The following is a 26712-nucleotide window of genomic DNA, read 5'->3' on the forward strand; positions in this document are numbered from 1 at the left end:
ACAACTATTGCAAGCTTCCTTTGGGTCAGGTACCAATTTCTGATCCCATTGACTGGCACCAGAGAAATAAGTCACTGCATTAAAGAGTATGACAGCTTCTGCCTTAGCAGGCATTCTAAGTATCATGCCCAGTATACTGAATTAATAATAGGAGGGGTAATTAGAGTATGAGATATTGAGTAAATATTCAAAGTTAGTATCTTACACTATGTAAATGTCATTTGAAAAATTTAGGGATATATGTAAAAGTAAAACTGATAGGACATTAAACTTTCTGTTCAATTTTAGAATTACTTATCCTGAGCATTTAAGTCTACTGTGAATCTTTCCACCTGATGTTTTGGGGTTTTTTTTTAACATTTCTTTTGTAACTGTTCATGAATATACATAGTAGTGGCAGTTTTGATAGTCATGTGGAATTTTTCCAAGGGAACGATCATCCTGTTAGGAATTAATCTTGGGAATTCCCTGGTGGTCCAGTTGTTAGGCCTCCGTGCTTTCACTGCCGTGGGCCCGGATTCAATCCCTGGTTGGGGAACTAAGATCCACTAAGATCGTGCAAAAGGTGCAGCACAGCCAAAAGAATTAAAGTTGAAGTTTAGGTCTGTGTGATAGTATTTAGCCAAGGACTCTAGAATCCTTGAATCCTGCCTTAACCCAGCCACCCTACTCCCTGTACAGTCTCCAAGGGAGGGAAATAGGTTAATTTACCAGAAACCAGTTGATGAATAATGATTTTGTCAAATGTCAATTCACCAGGTTTACCAATTGTTATTTTAACAGCTTTAACTAGAATATCTACCAAAAATATTAACTAAAGTTGGGCTTCCTTGGTGTCGCAGTGGTTAAGAATCCACCTGCCAATGCAGGGGACACAGGTTTGAGCCCTGGTCCGGGAAGATCCCACATGCTGCAGAACAGCGAAGCCCGTGAGCCACAACTACTGAGCCTGCATGCCCACCTAGACCCCGTGATCCGCAACAAGAGAAGCCACCGCGATGAGAAGGCCACGCACCACAACGAAGAGTAGTCCTTGCTCGCCTCAACTAGAGAAAGCCTGCAAGCAGCACTGAAGACCCAACGCAGCCAAAAATAAAAACAGTAAATAAAATTAATTAATTAATTAAAAATAAAATAAAAAATCAAAAGTATATCAGAATTAGCTGAAAGTCTCATCTGTTTAAAAATTTATTTATTTATTTTTGGCTGTGTTGGATCTTCGTTGCTGCTCACAGGCTTTCTCTAGTTGCGGTGAGTGGGAGCTACTCTTCGCTGCAGTGCACGGGCTTCTCATCGTGGTGGCTTCTCGTTGTAGAGCGCGGGCTCTAGGTCGTGGGCTTCAGTAGCTGTGGTATGCGGGCTCAGTAGTTGTGGTGCATAGGCTTAGTTGCTCCGCAGCATGTGGGATCTTCCCAGACTAGGGCTCAAACCTGTGTCCCCTGCCTTGCAGGTGGATTCTTAACCACTGTACCACCAGGGAAATCCCTGAAAGTCTCATCTTATTTGAAATTCTGAATTTGATTTCTAACAGTAAGCAATGGGAATACATTAACTTCTATTTTTCCAGGAAGAGTAAGCACAAAAAAACAAAATCATTTAAAACAACAGATTAGGAATTCCCTGGCAGTCCAGTGGTTAGGGCTCCATGCTTTCATTGCTGAGGCCACGGGTTCAATTCCTGGTTGGGGAACTAAGATCCTGCAACCTGTGCAGTGTGGGAAAAAAAAAAATTAAATAAAACAAGTTAGATGGCCATGATTTAGATCTTTATTTATGTACTATAACGTTAAAAAAGAAATTGTGCAAAAAAGGGTCAAAAAGTAACTTGGTTTACAAGCCCTGATGATACAAAAATATGAATGTTGAAAGGGTTGACAGAAGAGAAAATTATATAAAGAAATGTTTGTTTTGTTTTGTTTATTTATTTTATTTATTTATTTATTTTTGGCTGAGTTGAGTCTTCGTTGCTGCACATGGGCTTTCTCTAGTTGCAGAGGCTACTCTTCGTTGTGGTGCACGGGTTTCTCATTGCGTTGGCTTCTCTTGTTGCAGAGCATGGGCTCTAGGTGCACGGGGTTCAGTAGTTGTGGTGCATGGGTTTAGTTGCTCCGCGGCATGTGAGATCTTCCCAGACCAGGGATCGAACCCATGTCCCCTGAATTGGCCAGTGGATTCTTAACCTCTGCGCCACCAGGGAAGTCCCCTAAAGAAATGGTTTTTATTTAATTATTTATTTTTTAATAAATTTATTTATTTATTTATTTTGTTGGCTGCTTTGGGTCTTTGTTGCTGCGTGCAGGCTTTCTCTGGTTGTGGCAAGCAGGGGGCTACTCTTCATTGCAGTGCGTGGGCTTCTCATTACGGCTTCTTATTACTCCACATGCTTCTCTTGTTGTGGAGCATGGGCTCTAGGCGTGAGGGCTTCAGTAGTTGTGGCATGTGGGCTCAGTAGTTGTGGCGCTTGGGCTTAGTTGCTGCACGGTATGTGGTACTTTCCCAGACCAGGGCTTGAACCCGTGTCCCCTGCATTGGCGGGCAGATTCTTAACCACTGCGCCACCAGGGAAGTCCCAAGAAATGTTTTTTAAATCACCAAAGTAAACAGTGAAGTTGTGCTTAATCAGTGATGAACCATATATGTGTATGTAGAGAGAGTTTTTTAAAGTATATTTTGTGGTTAATGATCATAGCAGAGCATTCTTATTAAGTAGTTGTCAAAAACCATGTTTGGTAAATTTTTTAAATTGGTTATTCAGCAGATTGGCTTCTGGGGAATGAGCCTTTTGATGAATTCATTTTCAGCAAGTAGACCAGGAATCCCAAGGGAGATGTATGAACAGAGGTCAACGTAAATGAGAACTAAGCACTTGTGTCCTGTTCTCAATACCCATATGCACAGCTCTCTGGTATTGAGTGCAGCATGTGGCTTAAAACCCCAAGGGCCCTTTTCATCCCCCAGATCTCAGTATTTATCAACTTTAGTTGATTGTATAGTACACGAAGCAGAAACAAATGAGACCTGACCTTACGAGAAGAAAAGCTATATGGCTAGGATTTCTTATAAGTGACAGTGGATATGAACCTTCTGACCAATTTTGGAACATGGATGATTGGGGAAAAATACTCTAGAGAAGGAGTGAGCAAAACTAAGGTAGCTGTGAAAGAGGACCAAAAGGCCAGTTTACTAGTCTGACTGCATGGATACAGTCACACAACCTGGTCCAAAGTACATTTCAGTCAACGTCGTGGAATCTGAGCACTAAGGTTAGCCATTCTTCCTGGTGTAGGAAAAGAGAGAGCTTGAACATCGGAGGGAAAACTAGGATATTTTTGGCTTTGCTCCATAGTACTCACCCATCCTTACTCTCAGCTCAACTGTAAAGACCCGAGGAAAAACGATACATAAACGATGAGAACTGTGGAGACCATTGTATTCCTAAGCATTCCTCTAGCTCTTTATTATTTCAGTAGAAATCCTGTTTTCTCTGTTCTTTGCTTACACCTGTGTATTACTCCTGAATAGTGTGATTTCTTTGAATACCAGTAGAGGAGAGTTACTGTGGTCCTCTCCCTTTCCCCATCTTTATTGCAGTTACATCTCTTCTATATTTCTTACTTCCTTGCAGAGACAAGAAAGATTTGCTGATAGGTCACTACTGGAAATGGAAAAAAGGGTAAGTGTCCATCTTACTGAATAAGTAATCAATTTCCCCCTTTGTTTTTTATATAAGCAATGGTAGGTTTTTTGGTTTTCTTTAGTTTTGTTTTTATAGATGGTAGTTTTAATTAGTTTAAATTAATATTCAATAATTTGATTATGAATGTTTTCTAGCTTACCTTCTTTATAGAGTCTTATGGGGTGAAATTACCTTGTTAAATTTAATTTACCATGTTATTCTTTTAATGTACAAAAAAAATCTTGCCTTAGTTATGAAATGTACACATTGTGATAGTGAATCTGATATTTTTAAAATGCCATTTATCTCTTTGATTTTCTGTGGTGATATACTTAAAACACTTTAATCATCTATACATTTAGTTTAATTCTTTACAAAATTAAAATACTTCCATTCTTAAAGTTTTTAAAGATCTGGGGACCAAATTTTCAAATTCTTTTTAAAGTTAATTTAACAATATTTTATTTAATTTTGAGTTTAAATATTTAACTTAAGTAGGCTCTTCTAAAACAAAAAAAAGATTACAAGAAAATCCTTTTACCATTTTATGTCTTTCTACAATTTTTTATCTGGCTGTGATATATTCACTTGTATTTTTCTCCTCTTATTATTGCCCAGGGATTTGGCAGTGGGCATAAGAAAAACTCCACAAGTTTAGTCTGAGCAGTTGAAGATCTATAAATGATCAAAAGTTAGTGGAAAAATTAACTCAAAGAGTACCTGTAGTACAGCTGAGCAGTAGCTAGATTTTGAAGGTTTCAGCCAGAGAAGAAATTACATACTGTGGAGCTCTGATCTCTAGATCAAAGAATATAAATAGTCAAGAGCACTTGATATGAGAATATTTTCTTCCATTCCATTTTAAAAATTTACCTTTTTGACCCCAAAAAAGGAGAGAAATGATAAAAATACCAAATATATAAACATAATAGTTAATGTCATTTACTAAATTGTAACGTATAATAACTCCTAGTTTTATTATGATTTCATGAGGTTTTAAAAATCATTGTTCTGGGCCATTTAAAAAACTATTGATCTAACTTATAATTGCTAAAAATTTGGAATCACTTATTTTATTAAATTTAATGTTGATTATTATACCACAATATAACTTACTGAATTTTACATCCAAGATATGTGAAACAGTAAAGAAATGTTTTCAGTTCTCTTTTATCCATACTAATAGTTGAGATGAAAGACATAGATAACCATATACTTAATCAAATTATTATTTATTTTTGAGATAGTCACATTTTTAAGAATATTTTATTTTTGTGAAAGTAATGTATTTATTACAAAAATTTTAACAAAAGATGAAAATAAAATCTCCCTATCATGTAGAGATAAGTGATGGTTTAATGTTTATCTTTTTCTTTTTCATCTAGGCTTATACACCTACAATATATACATGTTCATATTCTGACATTCTCACCTGACCTCCTCTTTCTGCCTGTCAAATGCAGATAAATTATGAAGTAGCTAATCTACTTTCAGTTTAATAGACATTGGTAATCATAGTATTAATAATAACTGCTAACTTTTATTCAGCACTCTTTTACATACCAGGCAGGCACTGAGTTAAGCACTTTATATGCATTTTTTACCTCTTAACCATATTTTTAAATGGTAATAAGTTTATTTGTTAAATATAAGAAATTTCCTGCAACTTTACAGTTGTCAGTTTGGCAGTGAGGCAGTTCAGTATAGTGCTCTTGTCTAGCTTTACCACTACATAGTTAAAATCTTGGGGCTTCCCTGGTGGCGCAGTGGTTGAGAGTCCGCCTGCCGATGCAGGGGACACGGGTTCGTGCCCCGGTCTGGGAAGATCCCACATGCCGCGGAGCGGCTGGGCCCGTGAGCCATGGCCGCTGAGCCTGCGCGTCCGGAGCCTGTCCTCCGCAACGGGAGAGGCCACAACAGTGAGAGGCCCGCGTAACGCATAAAAAAAAAAAAAAAAAAAAAAAAAAAAAAAAAAAAAAAAAAAAAAAAAAAAAAAAAAAAAAAAAAAAAAAAAAAAAGAGTCAGTATCTTCTGGGCGGTATGACCTAACCAAAGTTTTAAGCACATTAATTACTGCTGCTTGCTTTTTGCATAACACCTTAGAATGCTTATTATTTAAGGGAGAATAAAACTGTACACTGCAGTAATATACTGTATGTTGCCTTTGCCTATCACTCTTTGAAACAAGGTAGTTTAAAATAAATGCTACAGTTGCTTCTTCATTAGATTCACTGCATTAATGCTATGTAGAGTATCAAACTAAATACAAAGCTATAAAGTCGATTGGACAAATAATGACTAGTTAACATTGTGGGTGGAGGAGATGAACATCTCTTAGATCCTTTTGAAATTTAAAGTACAGATATTTTAGGCACGTTTGCTTCTTGCTTTTCTGCTTTTTATCACTATAGAGTAATTGCATCTTTGTGTGAGTTTCCTTTTTTTTTTCTTTTCTATTCAATCCTCAGTCTTGAGTATTGGTTTACTCTATCCCTAACCTAAGTTTTATGTGAACTAAAAACAGTTTAAACGTGTTATGTAGCATCTTACCAGAAAGTCAAAGCTTTAAAGAAAGAGCTTACAGGAAGTAACAAAATAATGATCTTCATATTTATTTCTCTCAAATTTTGGAAAGCTCTTTACACATCACTGGCATCGCATCTTTTTCTACACTGCTCCTGATTTAATTTTTTATTCTAAAGTGTCACTATTTCACAATTTAGAAGAAAATTTAAGAATATAATACTTATATCATTAACATTAGTACCTTAAATTCACCTAGGAACGAAGAGCTCTAGAAAGAAGAATATCTGAAATGGAAGAAGAGCTCAAAGTAAGTAAATCATGCTGCAGTATAAACTCAAATTTTACAGTACCATTACAGATACTATGTTTACATTAATTGTTCTTAAAGCCGCTTATACAATTTGTGACTTATCTATATCCTGTGCTTTTCTTTCTTCCTAAATCCAGGTTTTAGGTGAGCTAGAAAAGTATTTAAAACTCAAATCTTTTTGTTAATCAGTTTTCATGGCACTTTTGATGTTCAGGTATAGAATAAATTGGACAATAATGACTATAAGATTTAGGATTTATCATTTATTTGTTGCAGTTCAAATACTCTGTTCCTTGGAGAATAACTGGTGAGGAAGGATCACTATAGGAATGTTCTCTTTTGAAAATAAAGGACATTAGGGGCTTCCCTGGTGGCACAGTGGTTGAGAGTCCGCCTGCCGATGCAGGGGACACAGGTTCGTGCCCCGGTCCGGGAAGATCCCATATGCCGCAGAGCGGCTGGGCCCATGAGCCATAGCCGATGAGCCTGCGCTTCTGGAGCCTGTGCTCCGCAACGGGAGAGGCAACAACAGTGAGAGGCTCACGTACCGCGAAAAAGAATAATAATAATAAAATAATAAATAAATAAAAATAAAGGACATTAGAGTAGTGGACAGTCAGAGGTACAGTTTATCAAACTCTGCATCACCTGTGAAAATAAGTTCATTTTGAATATTGGAAGGTACATTCTTCTCAGGAAAAAAAAGAATGACATAGTTAATTGATTACCTCTTATTACATTGTCTTGCATAAAGTATCTATCACATTATGAATTAATGGACTAATGCATAGGAAATTATGCCCATAGAATTAGAATTTCAAGATTTAAATGTTTTTCTATTGAATTATTTAGTTTCTTATTAAAACATTATTGAATGGCTTTGGAGAAAATGTTTTTGGATTTTGTTTACCTGTGTATTTTGTTTGATAAGGAATTTTAGAACTACACTGTTTACTTTTGCAAATTTCATGAAATATTCTTTTAAGACTCTTAATTTTTTTCTTCTTACATTTGTTATCTGTGATTCTTTATGTTTTCATTGTACTCTTTTCCACTTTCTTATTTTTTATTTTCTATTTCTTTATGTTCTGATTCCTGCAGAATCTGCACCAAATAAAGCAAATTCAAACTCTGAGAGAATTAAATGAGCGACTGCTGACTGAGAATAGGGCCTTGACAAGAGTGGTAGCCAAGCGCTCAGGGTTCTGTAGGCAACTGCAGTCTGTGAATCTATAATTTATAGTTTCATCATTTCTTCTTAGTAGAGCCAGGCAGGTGTTTTTGTATTAGTAAGCGTGTCTTGAGCTCACTTTTACAAATTAATGCCATTGTGTCTGGAGCTTATCATATAACTGTTTAATTATGCATGGCTTCTCAGAATGTTAGAAAGTGTCACTAATTGTGTATTGTGACTGATAAACTGCAGTAAACTGAGGGAATGATCGAGACATTTAGATAAAAGACTTGTCTGCACTTTTGCAAAGCTAGTGCACATTTTGGCTCTACGAATATTTTAGCACTTAAAAATATGGCTGTTTAAAACTCTTTACTAGAAAGAAAATGGAACATGTATTTTACACATAATTAATATATGTTGAAGCCGAAGATTAAACATGAATTATCTGCTTTTCAAAATAATGTCATTTTCAGTCAGAACCATCTTCGTTAATATTCACGTAGTTCTCTATGAACAGCGGTATCCTAATAAACTTATTAGTTTATCCTAATAAACTTCAGATTACTGTATTTTATATCCCTGCATTCTGAGCACAGGTAAGAATTGATTGGTTCCACATAATATTAAACTCTTCATAAAGATTTTGCTTAAGGTAATTTTGCAAGTAGTTTTACTTTTATCTAATTTGATAACCTAGTACATTTTGAAAGCTGAGGAAAGAGACCTAAATATCTTGGAAAGTATATTTTAATGTCTAAAATATAAGCTATTCCATTTCCAAGCAAATCTGGCAGAGCACATGTGATTTAAATCATTCTTAGTAGAAAATCCAATTAACTTATAATAATTCCACCCCTCATTCAGTTTGTCTGTAAAACAAAAAATAGTTTTGTTTTCAGGATGTAAGGGTGTGTTTTTCTGTTTACTCCAAATATATTTTATATTTTTTCTATGCTTGAAAATTTTATATTTTTTTTTTTGCTTATATTTTTCTATGCTTGAAAATTTTTATAAATTCAGTCTTACTACTTTGGCTTATAAGTTATTTTATACTATTCTAATGATAGTAATAATTGCTTTGTTACCATTTAATTGAGCACTTATCTTGGATCAGACATTGTACTAGGCACTTAAACTTAGTACAAGGTAAATCATTTAAGGAATTTTAATAATTTAGAACAAGTCTAATTCCCTCAAAACTTCCCTAAATAAGCTGGTTTTCTTGTGGAATAACAGTATGGTTTGAGGTCTGACATAAATAAAGCAAAAGGCCTTAATTTAGGCTGACAGGAACTCTTAAAGGAATTCCCTTTAAGAGCCTATCCTAACAAAAATAGGCTTCCTTTCCTTGGCTGCTCTAATATGGTGTGCTCATGACTCATAATGTCAAGTGATTTAGTACATTTCAATTGATAACTTTGGGAGAATAAACCTTTCATTTCATCATTTATTAAACTAATTAGCTTCACAAATGGGGGAGGTTCTTCCTGATACATGTTTTAGTCACTAGAAATATATATAACTGACAAAGCTTGTTCATGTGTCTTGTGGTAAAAATATAACATTTATTAAGAATCATATTTTATCTTTTTATTGAATTAAAACTTTCTCTTCTGTTTTTCCTCTCATAGATGTTACCAGACCTAAAAGCAGACAACCAGAGGCTAAAGGATGAAAATGGGGCCTTGATCAGAGTTATAAGCAAACTTTCCAAATAAAAAAAGAAAAAGCAGCAAGTAATTGGAATTGCACATATTAGTAACCCAGTGGACCATAATTGACAGTCACTGGAAGCCTGGGAAGAATCCTTGGAGACTGTCATTTTTGGATATCCTGCCAAATGCCCTCTTATCTAGGAGTTTTGTTTTGTTTAATTTTCTGGTGTTTTTCTTTTTTTTTTTTTCCTTGTATCAAGACCATTGTTTCATGTTAATGCAGCTGCTGAGAAGATTTTTTTTTTTATGACTGAGAAAACTTGTTTACAGCTCCAGCATATAAGGAAAGTGTTCAAGGCCAGATATGCCTCAGATATTTAACCAGTAAGCCTTAGTTGTACATAAATACTTTTGTGTCAACAAAAACTCAGCTCTCACAGAAGACAGTTATTCAGCATTTTTTGATGTGCCACAGTTTCCAGTTTTTCGATATTTAATTTTTTTTTTTTTGCTTTACATCTGAGTTTGGGTTTGTATTTTTTCCTTCTAACTCTTCATGTGGCAGACCCTTCTCCTGTCTCACAGCTTTCTCATTTACAGAAAAGAACACTTGCTCTTCTGAGATCATTGTCATATATTAGGCTAATGCTGTGTTGTCCCCCACCTGGAACTGAATTGCTTGGTGGAACATTTGCTTTCACTGTTTGTGCAATATGCATTTATTCCTTATATGAATGCTTTAAAGTCAGTTGAGATTAGATTCTTTTAAGTCCTGTTTTCTGCCTTCATTGGTCACTTTTGTTTTGTTTGTTTTTTATTATTGTAGTATAAGATGTTAGATTCTTTAATCTTCACATTCATTTTAGCAGGTACTGAGTGATGCTGTATATATAAATAAGTGTATTGTTTTGATTTTTAGACCACCACATGGCATGCTTGACTGTTTTCTTATTTCAAATGTCTGTTAATGCAAAGTAGGCTACTCCATAATAGTGTTAAAAACAAAATTTGCTAACAATGTGATATAAAGACTTTTAAAATAACACGTTTATGTGGAGCCCTATCTTTACAAAAGTTTTCTACTGTAAAATGCTTTTACTTTTATTTGCAGTTTTCATTTGATAGTATTCAACCATAATTAAAGTTCCATAAGGTAATTGCTTCACATTTCACATACCTGTATTTATCTGAGTGCTGTCTATAACTGTTGTGCTAGCCAAAGTAATGCTATGAAATCATTTGCAGACTTAACGTGAGTTCGTGTTAAATGCACTGTTATTGCCATGTGAAGAGGCATTGACTTTGATACCACCATCATGTTCAGACCATTTTATACATTTCAGTGGCCTTTTTTAAAAAAAAAGTAAAACCAAGTACATATGAAGATGGCTTTTATTTGGACAAATAGCTTTTATATTTTCATTAAATCATGCAAAAAATACTCTTTCTGGCACATAACTGTCTCCTTAACCACTGAACAGTTCAGCCATTTGAATAAATTGTACATTGTAAAGCTTATAGTAGCTAATTGTATTATTGATTGTATTGTATACTATATTAAATGTGAATTTGTACCCCCTTCATTTTAAAAGGTCATTGTGTTCTACTGCCTATTTTAGATTACTTTGGGGTTGGGAAAAGGTGTTTTGGTAAGCAGGATTTTAAGTCCTCTCTTTCTTGATTGGTTTTATGAAGATATAAGGTTATGCTCTTACTACCAAGCTCAGGATTCTTGATTTTTAAAGGTACAAGGATAGTTGTGGGAATTTTATTTTTGGTTATATTTGAACTGTATGAATGGTTGGTCTGAATATAAAGAATTTCCATGGTCTTATGTGGACGTAAAATATACAGATAATTGGTCAGTTTGAGTGACTGCAACATGTTCTGGTTGCACAACAGTTAGGCATGCTAAGGATTATATTTGTGAAGTTTGGATGCCTGTGAAGAATGATTAAATACATGTTTCTAATATTTTAGTGTTTTGTATTTAGGTTATTTATTCTTTGTATCTAAAACTGAACAGCTACTGTGCTATATTGATTTTATTGGTAGTATTGAGCAGACCTTGTTTCTGCATGAAACTAGTTGCAAAACCCACTATTTTGGAAATAAAAATGTATTTTGACATATACAAATAAAATGAATAAAACTATTTTAAATGTGTGAACTTTTACTGAAGACATTTAAAACTTTGTTCTGAGATATTTAAATTCTGCATGGGTATTTTTTCACTAATTGCTTTACTTGGATTCCAATTGGAATAATTTTTGAAATTGTAATATTGTGATAATTTGCACAACATTGTACATGCACATCTGTAAATGCAATCTTAATTGCCATATTTATGCAATCTGTGTATCAATTTGGACAAATGTTTATATATTTTACATAAAGCTGTCTGTGTGCAGAATCTGAGAACTAGTTTTTTTATGATAATAAGTGGGTAAAAAATAATGATAAAAGTGAGTTTCAAGATAGTAGCTTTGTAGCAAAAGATTTCATTTACCTAAATATTTTGTGGCTTCCAAATTAAACCTATGCTTTTTTGTAGTTGCAAACATAGGCTTGGGAATACGTATAAAGATAATATTCCATTGAAATGTAAAATAGTAGATCATTCTCCAACCTAGATTTGTCCAAGTTTCAACCCCCATCTACTGCACATCTGTAAGTAGATAAGAGGCATTTCTGATTTGGGAACTTTGGTAAAAGACTTGTAGTAAGCCTGTGTCTCTTGTTTCTACTTCCAGTACTTTCCCTGTGCATGCTCAGAGAATGATAGATATTAACTGTTTTTTGTCCTCCATACAGAAAATTTCACATGCAAATACTTCAAACCAAATGCAAAGATAGAATTATCTAGGAGAGTATTCATACGTAAAGTAGATATTCACTAATCCATTAGGCTACTTTATTCTTTTGCTTAAAGGTTTATTGCCACTTAGTCTTTCCTGGCTAATCTGAAACAGTCATGACTCCCAGTGTCAGCACTCACTGAGTGTTGTTGTAAGAAGAAAATATCCAGAGGTCAAATTGTCTCCAAACTAGGACAATGTATTTCCCGTAGGAAATAACAGCCTTGTAGGTTGTCCTTCACTTTGTCATTATAAGCAGAAAACAGAGCAAACTCTGTTAACAGTTATTAACAATCCATTAGCCATATCTTGCTAGAGAAAACCTTTGGTTAAAAAGATGAAAGCTGACTGATAAGCAGTCTCTTCTGTGATGTTCCATGTTTTACGCTGTGTGTGGTCTCTGTGTGTCTGAATTTGCATGTTCCACAGGGGTAATGTACATATGAGAGCCATTGTCCAAAAAGGATTGGGTGTAGAATGAAGTATTTATTTTCCTATTATATATCTCTAAATAGCTAAATACATTTCTTTCTTTCTTTTTTGGCTACCTCAGGTCTTAGTTGCAGCACGTGGGGTCTTCGTTGAGGCATGCGAGATCTTTTTGTTGTGGCTTGGGCTCTTCGTTGTGGTGCGTAGGTTTCTCTCTAGTTGTGGTGTGTGAGTTTTCTCTCTCTAGTTGCGGGGCACAGGCTCCAGGGCACGTGGGCTCTGTAGTTTGCAGCATGCGGGCTCAATAGTTGTGGTACACGGGCTTAGTTGCCCTGCAGCATGTGGGATCTAAGTTCCCTGACCAGGGATCCAACCCGCGTCCCCTGCATTGGAAGGTGGATTCTTTACCACTGGACCACTAGGGAAGTCCCTAAATACATTTCGTGGCTTTCCTTTTAGAAAGGTTCTCTGGGGTTATGTGCTATGAAACAACAGAGTGCTTTCTTAGGTAAGTGACATAGTGTCATATTGCTGTTCCAAACCCCCAAAATGAGCAGATTACAACGTAATAAATTTAAAAACACAGGAGTCAGAAATTTTAAATTCTATAATGTGACATAAATAATTCTATCTTATTACTATAATTTGAAATTTTACTACAAGTTTTCTAAAGTGTATTAGAAGTAAGCATTTTTGAGCCCGGCTGTCACAGCTTGTCACTGCTTAAATTCCAATAAACTTACGTCACAAAAATTAACTATATTTTAATTTTAAAAGGCTGAAGAGAAAAAACGGAGGAAATGTGTAAAGAAATGAGAAATATTAGTAGATTTTGTCCTGAATAATATTCAGCTTGTAGGGCCTGTACTTTGTCTTACAGGTCTGTGACAATGGGAGTGGGAAAGAGAAGGATTTACCTTCTCTCCCCTTCCCCACGCTCAATTATTCTTATAGGTTTGTTCTGATACAAGTCTTTTTCAATAGGATACCTCATTTGATTCTTACAACAGGCTGGGTGAATAAAGGTGAGAAATTTCAGGTGAGAAAGCTGAGATGTACATACTATTAACTGGGTCAACATCCCAAGCCTAGTACAAAGCAGAGCTCTTACTCAGACTTAGTGGTGGTTGCCATTGTTTTTTCCCCAGATCCTAATCTAGGACTTTTCCCCCTATATCACTTAGTTTGATCGTTTTACACTTTGAGGATGGCATTTCTTGGTTTTTTTCTTCCACATTCTTTCTCTAATCCCATATCCCTGCCCCCACACCCACTAATTTTTTCTCTCCTTAGGACTTATTATTAACTAAACCATTTGCCCTGTAATGGGATTTTTTAAAAGATTAATGCTTTTAATGCTCAAGTGTCTAGTTGATTTCCTGGTGCAAATTCTAACTATGCCCAGTAGACCATAAATTTGTAAAAGATTTTCATATACCTACATGCAAAAGAAACTTTGCATCCTTCAAAAATAGATTTTTTTAATTGGTGATGGGAGCTTAATTCCCAAGAATCTTTCTTATTCCTAAGTAAGATAGGCAACATTGATAGTGCGGTGGTTTTAGCAGCAAATTTTTCTCCCCCACTGAAAATGTGTGGAATACCAATATATAAAACAGATAAAATTTGTATTCACATTAACTCACAGATATGACCCCAACCCAAAAGAAAGTGCAGTTGGCCCTCTGCATCTACAGATACAGAGGGCCAATGGTACTATGCCAGTTTGTTTAAGGGACTTGAGTAGCCACAGATTTTGGTATCCATGGCAGTCCTGGAATCAATCCCCCACAGATACTGAAGGATGCCTGTACTCAAAACATAAAATAGATCTGTATTAGATATGTGTGACAACAGCATGACTCTCACTTATTATTATATAATTCTTAGGATCAGAGCCTTACTGAGCAGATGCATCTTAACTTCAGTTGCTTTCACAATAACCGTGCTAAACATGTGCTCTAGCAGTATACTCTAGTGTATGTTCTGACCTAAAGAAAATCAAGACCAAGTACAGGACATAAGCTCCACACAAAAATGAGATAACTTGACAATATAACTTTGTGTGTATGTGCTCTCCAGTGTTTTACAATTTGACATGTATGTGAGTGTATTTATAAATTTGAGGAAAGCATTTTAGCAAACAATTTGAATCAAAATTTTGTGGGATCCATAGCATATCTTTTCAAAACCTATGGGGTACTGATTTTTTAAACACTTGACAGGGTGGAAGGAGCTTTGGATTCAGTCAGATGTAGATGTAAATCTCACCTACACTACTTTATAATTGATGCTGGTCAAATCATTTATCCGTTCAGACTCAGTTTTTTCAAGTAAATGACATGTCTGTGTAAAGTGCCTTGAACAGTTCTTGAGCTTAGTGGATTGATACCCAACAAATGTAATTATTATATTATTACTTTGAAGAAATTACATTAATAATTTGTGGCTTTTAAAAGTACTAATTTACTTTAGAATGTAATTTACTTTTTCTGGGATCATTTGATAAATGTTTATAACGTATTTCCAAAGAATCCTTTAATGTGTAAAAATTTTTAATGGGATTGTTTCTTCTTAGAATATATTAAAGCAAAATTTTAGAATAATGTACCCAATTAACCATAAACACCTATTTTTTTTACTCTGGGGTCAGTAAGGGAGAAAGAAATGAGGTGGATTTCAGAGGACCTCCTTCAACCATTGGAAAGAAGGAAAAAGTACACCTCTGTAACCATGCCACATCTATCCTAACAGATTCCAGGAACACTGACTCTCTACTCGTGTGCATCTAATCCATCTGTGGACCCCAGTTCCTGTTACCAAAAGTGGGGGGATGTGTCAAGAAGTGTATAGGTGTGCCATGCAAAATGCAATTGCCACAGAAGAGGCAGCTGGTAAGTATGGGCTAGTAAGTGTTTTAGTAAATACTTAATGATAGTCGCTACCCCATATTTCTTGTTTTCATTAAAATTCATAGTTGTTGGAATGTCAGGATTATCCCTAATTTTGGATGTTTTTAGAGTTTACATAATACTTCCCAGAAAATATCCTGAGGTCATCCGGGCCATTTATCAGCCTACAGAGCAAGGTTATGCAGCTAACCTTGTTGCATAATGATCTTCTGCATAAGAGTTGTATAATCTCATCTACTCTTTTGGTCTGAAATTTAGAGTCCTGCCCATCTCATTCTTATTCCATGCTAGACTGCACCTCTGATGTACACTACTTCCTTTACTGTGACCAGTAGTAGAAAAACCAGAGAGGAGGGGAGCTAAATTTTAGTATTTTCTATGTTCCAGACACCCTATACATACCTTGGTTTTCTGGTTTTAAATTCTCTTTAATCTGTTTCTTCTATTTTACTGTACTAAGCTCCATAAAAGGACAAAGTCTTTTTCATCTTCGTTCTCAGCAGTTAGTATAGTGCCTGGCACATAGTAGATGTTTACTTGATGTTTTTCAAAGGGAAGAGTGAATCAATAATTGTGTTACATTTTGTGGAGGAAAAAGTCTTGACAGGTTTTTAAGAAAGCTTTGTAACGTGTTAAATGTAAGCATTCTGATTCCTGCAGACTTTGTCTCAGTCATTCAAGTTCTTGTTAGCGCTTCCAAGCCAGACTGCCCTATGGGGTAGGAATACACCCAGAAGCAAACAGGTAAAGATAAATCCCTGCCTTGTGGAGGTTACATTCAAGGAATGGGAAGATTGAAAATAAGCAGCTACACAATATTAGAAGACAACAGATACTATGGAAAAAATAGAGCAAGATAAGAGATTTCAGGAATGAGGGAGAGCTTGTCAGAGAAGGCCTCACTGAGAAGGTAACATTTGAGCCAAAACTGGAAGGAGGGGAGGGCAAAAACTGCAGGTGTTTGGGAGAAGAGCATGTCTAGGCAGACGGAGCCGCGTAAACACAGGCCTTGAGGTGCAGATGTTCTTGAGTGTTTTGACAAACGGTAAGGCTATTGTAGTTATATAGCTAAGTGAGCAAGAAGTAGAATAGTAGGAGGGAACGTCGGAGAGTCGGAGAGGCAGCGAGAGCTGGATGAGGGACTTGTTTAGACATGTATTGACCACATGCTGTGCACTAGACTTGCTCCTTGAAGAGCTTTACTATCTTTGTCCATACCCTTTTCTCAAGAATATTTTGTAGCTCTTTATAATAAAGCCACATACTCTATAGCTGTAAAATTATTTTTTACCAGAGATAAGAATTGGATTATAAATTGGGGAGGATAATTATATTAGAAAATCTAGGCTCAGTTTCCTAAGGGGAAACTTACTCAATTAAATGTAAAACATTTGCTAAAACTCTTTGACAACCAAGTTAGAAATGGACAAATGGATTATTACAAACATCATTACTATGTAAAAGAAGCCCATCAGTTCATTGGGCAAAATAAACATTTTGGATCACTTCTCAGGAAGGAATTTTCTCATGGGTTTTACAGTTGGTCTATATACCTAATGTACATTGTCCTCATTTGTTTCTACTTTGTGGGGTAGTATTTCTCTTCAGATGGTCGTTTCTTATTTCTGCTTTCAAAAGAAAAATCTAGAATATAAGATATGCTTCCACAAATGTTATGACATCGTTGCAAGAGAGATCAAAGTACTATAATCCAAGTGTGTAGTATTCACTATCTTTCTTGTCCCAGGACTGGTTAGCTTAATCATTCCCCTACAGCAGTTTCTCAAGCTTGAATCACCTGGAGAGCTTGTTCGAATATAGTTTAGGCCCCACTTTTATTTCCTTTTTTTTTCTTTTTTTTTTTTTGCGGTACGTGGGCCTCTCACTGTTGTGGCCTCTCCCATTGCGGAGCCCAGGCTCCGGATGCACAGGCTCAGCGGCCATGGCTCTTGGGCCCAGCCACTCCGCGGTATGTGGGATCTTCCCGGACTGGGGCACGAACCCGTGTGCCCTGCATCGGCAGGCAGACTCTCAACCACTGCACCACCAGGGAAGCCCCCCACTTTTATTTTCTAATTCAGTATTTAGGGTCTGGGATGGGGCAAGTGAATTAGTATTTCTGTCAAGTTTGCAGATGGTGCTCATACTGCTAGTCCAGGGACCATATTTTGAGACCTACTGCATTGCAATATCACGTGTTCATATTCTAAATGGAAATGGAGAATTCAAAAGTAAAATCCCTTGTGAGAACCTAAAATGTAGATATCCTATGTTAATAGTTAAAAGGAGATCATATAGCCCAAACCTTGAGTAACACCAGGGATAGTCTAAAAATAGAAGATCATGTGTCCAATCATACCACATATACCTGGCTGGGAAAAAGGACACATGCAGACCAATCGAATCCAGTTTACCAGGAAGTCAAATAGAAATGGAAAAGGATTTTTTTTTTCATATGAAACAAGCACCTTGATGACAGGTGCATACATTTGATCAGAAAAGGGGTAGCCAATCGCCTTACTTTGCCTTTTCTCTTCTTGCTAGAGAGATAAAAAGCCTAAAACTCCAGGTATAGGGCGGCAAATGTCCTAAAATACAAGTCTCTTGCAAGTTTAAGTTAGGAAAGGCAACACAACTGCCTTCTTACATTTCAGGCCCAAGCTGCCTGCATTCCCTACAATGCATCATAAACACTGCACAGCATTCTGAAGGGACTCAGCTATATCTAAAAATATGCATCCATTTTTGCTGCATATCTTAAGTGACTAGATATACCAGGGTCACTACTTACTATAGCTAAACTCCTTTAAGGAAAATGGACTTAACCAGTTCATATATATATATATGTATATTTATTTATTTAATCTATATCAGTAGATCATCATGAGAACATCACAAGACCAATAGTGTCAGCATCACCTGGGAATTTGTTAGAAATGCAAATTTTGGGGCTCCACTCCAGACTTGCTGAATCAGAAACTGAAGATAGGGCCCAGCAGTCTTTTTCAACAAGCCCTCAAGGGATTATGATGCAAGATAAAATTTGAGAACTACTAGCCTATAGGCCTATAGGTTTCAAATCTAGATCACCTGGGCTGAAATGGAACTAAATGTTAAAAAAAAAAAAAAATTCTCAAAGACTACTAGTAGAGAATGAAAAGGATTATCAGTGGGGAGTGAGAAATCTCTAGCTATGTTGGGAGCATATTACTGGTTCCACTCAATCTTAAAAATACTAAGGAAGATTTTACTTTTACTCTTGAAACTGGAGTGGGGAGGTTCATAATCAGATAAAATTAATCTGAAGTGGAGCAGATTCACCTCAAAGAAGAAAGCATCACCTTTAATGGATCCCTACAAAAGGAATCCAACAGATTTTTGTTTGAGGGAAGATAATGTTATACTATAAAATGAGTTTATTATTCAGTGCTTATCAAGTAAAAGTGAAGTTTCCGTCCATTACAGGTTCCTACCTCTGGGTGAGGTACAGGATCACTGAGAAAACTCCATTCCTGAGACCAGAGATACAGGGTCTGGCTGAACCTGAGGCTGAAGCAGGAATACAGAAAGCTCTTCCAGCCTCTCACTGCCCTCCCCACCCCCCGGCAAGCACCAAATAACAAGTACCAGGTAACAAGCAACAGAAGTGTATGGTGGGGGGAAGGCGCAAGAGCAGGGAGAGACCACTTGTGAGGAACAAACTAATAGAGAAGACTTAAGGTAGAAGCAGAACATTGAGAAAAAGTCTCTAGTAAACCAATTCTCACCCTAACCACAAGGTAAATCCAGTGAAATTTAAAACCAGTGGTAAATGTAGCAACAACAAAAGACAAACCCACCTCAATTCCTAACTATATTGACTCAACCTCTACAGGCCAGCAGAAGAGGTGTCATATCCAGTAATAAATACAATGTATCTCAATCTCTACCGTTCTACGCATTATAAGCAGCAAGATATCAGTAAGTACAAGATAGAAAAAAGCAAAAAAGCTCTTCCAAACCCATTGTCAAGAGACAAAGCAATCAGAACCAGATTTAGAGGTTGCATGAATATTGGAACTGATAGGAAATCTAAAATCATTATGAGAAAAAATAAAAATAAATAAAATCATTGTGAGTAACATGTTAACTCTCAGTGGAAAAGGTGAGGAACAGGAATGAACAGACAAGGAAATTAGAAGAGGGACTTCCCTGGCTGTCCAGTGGTTAAGACTCCACGCTTCCACTGCAGGGGGTGCACGTTCAGTCCCTAGTCAGGGAACTAAGATCCCACATGCTTCGTGACACGGCCAAAAAAAAAAAGAAAAAAAAAAAGCTATAAGAAAGAGTCAAATGAAATGGTAGAATAAAAAAATCAGGATAACAAATTATAAGAATGTCTTCTACAGACACATTCAGATTTGACACAGCCAAGGAAAGAAAGAGTGAAGTTGTTGATAGGTAGGTAAATAGAAATTATCCAAACTCAAGCTCAAAAAGAAAAAAAAAAAAAAAGAGCAAAAAACCCAGGAACAACACAGCACTCAAAAGATGTGGGACAAAATCATGTGGTCTAATATATGTGTAATTTGAATTCCAGAAGGAGAGAGAAAATGAGACAGAAGAAATATTTGAAGAGATAGTGGTCAAGAATTTTCTGAAAATGTTGAAATGTATCAAACCACAGTTGCACAAAGCTCAAGAGAATGCCAAGAAGGATTTAAAAAACAAACAAACAAAAACTAGACACACTATATTTAAACTGCTGAAAGGCCAAAGTTACAGAGAAAATCTTGTAGACAAAGGGGGGGAAAAAGTGTTATATACAAACCTGTGCAAGCCAAACAACAGTGGAGTGATGTCTTTAAAGTACGAGAAGAAAAAATCTGATGACTCTGAATTCTATGCCCAACAAGACTATCTTTTAAAGATGAAGGAAAACTGCTTTTTCAGCCAAAAACTGGGAAAATGCAATAGCATATCTATGCTATAGAAAAATGTTAAAGGAAGTTCTTTTTTTTTTTAATATATTTATTTATTTATTTTTGGCTGCGTTGGGTCTTCGTTGCACACTGGCTTTCTCTAGTTGTGGCGAGCAGGGGGCGATTCTTTGCTGCGGTATGGTGGGCTTCTCATTGCGATGGCTTCTCTTGTTGGGGAGCACAGGCGCTAGGCACGCAGGCTTCAGTAGTTGCGGCACGCAGGCTCAGTAGTTGTGGCACATGGGCTTAGTTTCTCCACAGCATGTGGGATCTTTCCAGACCAGGGATTGAATCTGTGTCCCCTGCATTGGCAGGCAGATTCTTAACCACTGTGCCACCAGGGAAGTCCTAAAGGAAGTTCTTGAGGCAGAAGTAATAGGATATCAGACAGTAATTTGGATCTCCACAAAGAAATTAAGATTTGAGAAAGTGCTTAAAATGTAGGTAAATATAAAGGACATTTTCCTTATACTTAATAGCTGTTAAAATAATTGACTATATGAAAAGTAAAAACAATATATTGATGGTTTATAACATGTAAAAGTAAAATGTATGACAATAGCACAAAAGATGGAAGAGGAGAATTAAGACCATATCATTATAAGATTCTTAGACCGCATGTGTTGCTTATAATGTGCTTTAGTATGCTCTCAATTCTGGGATGAACTTAGAACAAGGACAGATTTCATTTTCACCTGAAATAAATAAGCCTGTTCACAAATGTAAGGAGTTGAAAACTGCAGCATGATGTCCATTATTTTCCTTTGAGTGAAAGGATTTTTTTTTAATAGAAATCCAGAAGTTGGCTAGGGACAGGTTAGTGAATCTCATCTTCAGTGCACAGACTGCAGCTCACAAATTCTCGAGCTGAGCAGAAGATTTAGAGAAAGGGGCCCTCCCTGAGTCACACTTGTTTTGGAAAGGAGGGAAAATACTCCTCAGTTTTGTCCTGCAATTCTTCCATGTGGTTTCAATAAAACTGGACACTTCATGATATACCTCCTCACTCTCAAGCCCAAGCAGCAGTGGAAACATTCCAGTATTTCCTTTTGCAATATGATTTTTCCAAAGATCCAATTTCCTTTAAGATCCAGAATCTTGTCACTTCAAATCAAAACCTTTTCTACAGGGTCTTACAGAGATTTGTTCAACTAGCATGTGGTCAATACATGTCTAAACATTCATTCATTTAATAGATATTTACTGAATGCCTACCATGTGCAATATACTAGTTCTATTTCAACTATTATTGAGAATTATTGATTGCACAATTGATGACTGGTTTAGGTAAGGCACTCATGTAAGGCAACAGAGAGACTGAGAGAATCCCTGTTTTAAATCATTTAGATTGTTACGAAGTTGCATGTAAAATAAATTAAGATTTTTACTAACTTAGAATATATCAGGCTTCAGTCAATACTGGATTCCTTAAAAGTCTTAACTTCAGACTAATTTCTCAATAATGAGGATAAACAAACTGGAAGTCAGGAAGGTAAAGCAAAGCAAAAATCCAGAGCTCTTGTCTCGCCTTTGTTCAACATATTTAATCTCTTGCTCAAGTCCTTCTTTCCCTACTTTTAAATAGTATTTCATTTGCATCACTTTCTCTTGGCTCTGAGTAGTAACCTTCCTGCCTGGTTTAACCTGTGTATTTTTATCACCTAATATTTTCTCCTATAATGTAACCTCCATGAGGGCAGGAACTTTTATTCACTGCTGTATTGGTACCGCCTAGTATCTGGCACACAGTAGGTGCTCAGTAAATATTTGTTATTAAATGACTTGTTCCTTGACATTTTACTTTCACTATCTCCTGATCATTCTCAAATAAATTCCAAGGCCTCCTTTTGAAATCTAGCTACCAAGACTTACCACTTCGTCCTCTCCCACTTTAACAGTCTAAGCAGTCCTGTCTTATCCTATTCTTCCAAACACCAGTTCTCCTGATCAGAAGGTCCATTCCCTCTGTCTATCTAGCTACATCCCAACCAGCTTTCCATGTTCTTCTTGCATCCCTTCTTCTCCTTGAAGACCTGTAGTTACCTTTAGCCCACACTCTCCCTTCATTTCTCTCCTCTAAGACTCTTCTATAGGATCTGTTTCACTCAGTTACTATGACCAGTGGTCTTCCTCCTGTAGATCCTTGTATTCTTATTTAACTGCCTCAAATGCCTGTCTTTCCTCCCCACTGGAATGTAAATACCTGGAAGACAGAGTACTTAAGGCTCCAGGCATATCAGACTTCTTTGATTTCTTCCCACCCCCTTTGGCACATTCTGCTTCCTCACTCTGAGGTACTCTTTATTGTTCCCCTTTTATTTGGCTAACTCACCTCTCAGGTCTCAGCATGAACATCCTTTCCTCTAATAAGAGCAGATAAGAGCACCTACCCTTCTCCCTTATACAAAATGCTGGTCATGCTTCACTGCAGCTCTCCCTACTTGCTTCTAAGCTCTGTGAGAGCAAATCTGTCTTGTTCATTGCTATACTCCCAGCACCTAGCCCAGCACCTGGCAATAATAAGTGCCCTTTATAGACTTAAAGAATCATCCACTGATTTCTTTTTTTTCTCCCGCATGCATAATAATATATTAACTACCTGCTAGGTATTTAATATATTCCTCTTTAATGAGGAAAAAGATGTTAAGAATTTATGGAGGGTCCATATGTAAGCCCAGAGATGAGTAAAGAGGTATGGCTAGTGAGACAGTGTCCTGCAGAATAACTGGACATGGTATTCAAAGCCCTCCATCAACTGGCCCCTTGCTCTCTCCTTTCCTTCCCTAAATAACTTATTGAAACCAACTATATACGAGGCACTGGAGATACAGAGGTAAAGAAAATAAAGTCCCTATCCTCACTGAATTAACTTATAGTTTAGTGGGGGAGATAGAATATTAACAAATAAACCAAGGATGTAGTATCAAGCATGAATAAGTGCTACACAGAAAAATCAAAATAGAGAAAGTGGATAGTAACTGGGGTGACTATTCCAGAAGAGGTGGTCAAGGAAGGCATCTCTGAGGAGGAGGTGTTTGATCTGAGACCTGACGGAAGTGACAGATGGAGCTGTGGGCATATCTGAAAGGACAGTGGTATTAGCAGAGGGAACTGCCATTCACGAGCCAGAAACAGATTTGGCATGCTTGAGGAAGAGAAGGGAGCCAGTGGCAGCATTAGCCAAGGTGACAAGTGGTAAGAAATAAGGTGAGAGGGTTAAGGGGGCAGGAAACACAGGGCCCCATGAACCAGAGTAAGGCCCAGGATTTTATTCTGAGTATAATGGGAAGTTTTCGAGCACAGGAGTGACATATGCATCTTCTTTTCTTTCAATATTGGCTGAGCACCCACCATATGCCAGGCACTGTGCCAGGTTTACTTCTTTGATCCCACTTTGATTTGCCCCCTTTACACTGCACCCATGAAACCAAACGTTCTCAGAACAGGCCTCAGACTTTCCAGGCCTTTGCCCACCATGTACCTTGTTTCCTAGGCAGCTGTCAAGACTCATCTAAAATAGCACCCTTCTCAAGAAGCCTGGTTTTCTTTGGGTTCTCATGGCACTACTTTCTGCCTCTGCCACAGTAGTCATAATTGGCCATGAGTACATCAGTTCCTCTCACTAGACCATAAGTCAGCAGCACGTCTTATTTTTGTCTAAGGCCCTGAAATGAGTCATTCCTCCCCTTAACACTTGTGCAAATTGAATCCATTTTAGGGGCTATTTTAAGCATGAAAGAACAATGTGTATGATATACTAAAAGGTAAAACTAGTTCAATGACATAGGAAAAAAAAGATATTCATTGAATCTAACAAAAAATATGATAGTAATATCTAGGTTTAATGAAGCATTTTGTCATTGATGAAATTTAATAAAAAGATTTAGTGAACACCATAGAATTGCAGAGTTGGGATTGCCTTTTAGTTTGCCTCTCCTAATCAGACCAGAGAATCCTTGGGCAAATAGGCTAGGATATCACAGAGGCATAAGTGATGAATGAAGAGCAAGAGCTGAGGACAGTGGGTGCTGGTAACTTACATCACAGGTGTGAAAGGCCCTCTCTGTTCTCATACCTTCAGAGCCCCTGAGCACATGGCTGTGGTTGTAACTGTGCAGCTCACCCCATCTTTCTTTCCATCTGGACCTGGGGAATGGAGCAACATTTGGAAGCCCTTCTACTCACTTGCATACATACTTCTTTCCCTGAGATAGAAGAGAGAGAGGAGGCTAAGAGGTAAACTGTAACCACGCTGAAGGAAAGTTCAATAACTGCTCAGATTAAAGAAATGCACTTCTAGATGAATATATAAAGATGCAGACCTACTACAGAATGGACTTGAGGACATGGGGAGGGGGAAGGGTGGGCTGGGACGAAGTGAGAGAGTGGCATGGACATGTGTACACTGCCAAGTGTAGAATGGATGGCTGGTGGGAAGCAGCCACATGGCACGGGGAGATCAGCTCGGTGCTTTGTGACCACCTAGAGGGGTGGGATGGGGAGGGTGGGAGGGAGATGCAAGAGGGAGGAGATATGGGGATATATGTATATGTACAGCTGATTCACTTTGTTGTAGAGCGGAGGCTAGCACACCACTGTGGAGCAATTGTACTCCAATAGACATGTTAAAAAAAAAAAAAAAAAGAAATGCACTTCTAAGTGTTTCTCCTGCAGCCCTGGCTAGAATATGTGCATAAGGAACACAGGCAAATCCAAACCTTGCCCAAATTGAGTGAGCAAATGAATGATTGAATAACAAACTAAATAGAATAATATTAGATATAAATAAAGTGACAATAATATGAATTTGAAAAAGCAAAGAACAGTATTGAAGGGCTTTAATTTTTTAAATAATCTAGTTGGAAAAAACAGACAAAATACATTTAGTGGCTTAATAAGAAATATTAAGCAAGATTTCAAATGGCAAAGCTATATAAACGGGCATGCTTAGGTACTATTTCTTACATATAGTTAGTACTCAAAATTTTAAAAGTTTATTTAAATTTTCCATTATAATTTTACTTTAAATTGCCAGATTTTTAAATAAGGGCTGAACTTGCCCTTTACCAATATGCCAACCATTGTTTTTTCTTTTGCTAATTTCATCAGTAAACCCCTGAGTTAAGAAAGGATGCCTACAGGCACAACTTATTAATGTGAGAGTGTGTGAGTTTTAAACTGTTGTTGAGGAGCCCTCATGTAGACACTACATCTCAATAGTGACACTTTATCAATTATGGCATGTTTATGTTCTGGATTTTGGACAGTAATAACGGAAGGGGTAGTGAGTCTTAAATAGAATTCTTAAAAGTTATAGTCTGTATTCATTTATACATCTTTGTAAATGTTAATAGGAGCAAGAGTATTTTCTCAAATCTTGGTACAAAAATCTCTTTAGAAGTCACCAGCTTTTCACATTTGGTCGATACTAATCCTAAAAATAGAAGTGCTCTTTTTGTAGCCTACGTACTTACTATTCCCTTATTCTTTAAAAAGCTCCACGTTGGCTCTAAACTAAAAAATTTGCCACCTCAAGTTAAAATGGAAGAAGTGAGTTTCACTATCTCGTAATTATTAAAAGATTTTAAAATATGTCCCTAGGTACAAAATCTACTTGTTATAATTATATATAATAATAGATTCTTGGGGCATTAAGAATTTTATGTGAGACATTAAAAATAGCTCGTGACTTCTTTGCCAGTTCAAGTCTATGCTGCCAGTGAAACCAAAAGACCATGGAAAGAACTTGGAATGCTTTGCTGATTGCTTTACTAAATATTGTCTGAAAAAATAAATTACCATTTCTTAATCACCCTCTGTGTGCCAAGCATTGATAAGCACCTTACCCACATATATATGATTTAATCCTATGATTTAATCTATATATGATTTAATCCTCTCAACAACCATCAGAGGCTGTATTATGCCCACTTTACAGAAGAAGAAACTGAAGTCATGAGCTGAGCGAGGGCTTTTGAAGCCAGAATCAGAATAATATCTGACTCAATGTACATTCCACTTCATGTGACTTCAGGAAGTCAACATAAAAGCCCTCATGTACTTTTCCTTCAAAACCTTTTGTTCTCACCTGTCTTCAACATTCAGTCTGAAGTGTTTCTGTGGGAAAAAACTAAGGGTATTCCAATAGAGTCCAGATTTTTTTTTTTAAGGAGGCAAGAGCTTCAATTAGTCAGTGGGTAACTTAAAT

The 26712-nt window shown here is 36.7% G+C and overlaps 1 protein-coding gene across 1 annotated transcript in view; it reads left to right on the forward strand.

Moving 5' to 3' along the window:
* Positions 1–11510, forward strand: part of PPP1R12A (protein phosphatase 1 regulatory subunit 12A) — a 160535-nt gene extending 149025 nt beyond the window's left edge. The window contains 3 exon segments of the mRNA XM_032645243.1: positions 3626–3673; positions 6459–6509; positions 9321–11510. Of these exon segments, the coding sequence (XP_032501134.1) occupies positions 3626–3673; positions 6459–6509; positions 9321–9407 (186 nt within the window). The 3' untranslated portion in view covers positions 9408–11510.
* Positions 11511–26712: the final 15202 nt, after the last annotated feature.

Source organism: Phocoena sinus, chromosome 10, assembly GCF_008692025.1.
Source record: "Phocoena sinus isolate mPhoSin1 chromosome 10, mPhoSin1.pri, whole genome shotgun sequence".
Taxonomy (NCBI): domain Eukaryota; kingdom Metazoa; phylum Chordata; class Mammalia; order Artiodactyla; family Phocoenidae; genus Phocoena; species Phocoena sinus.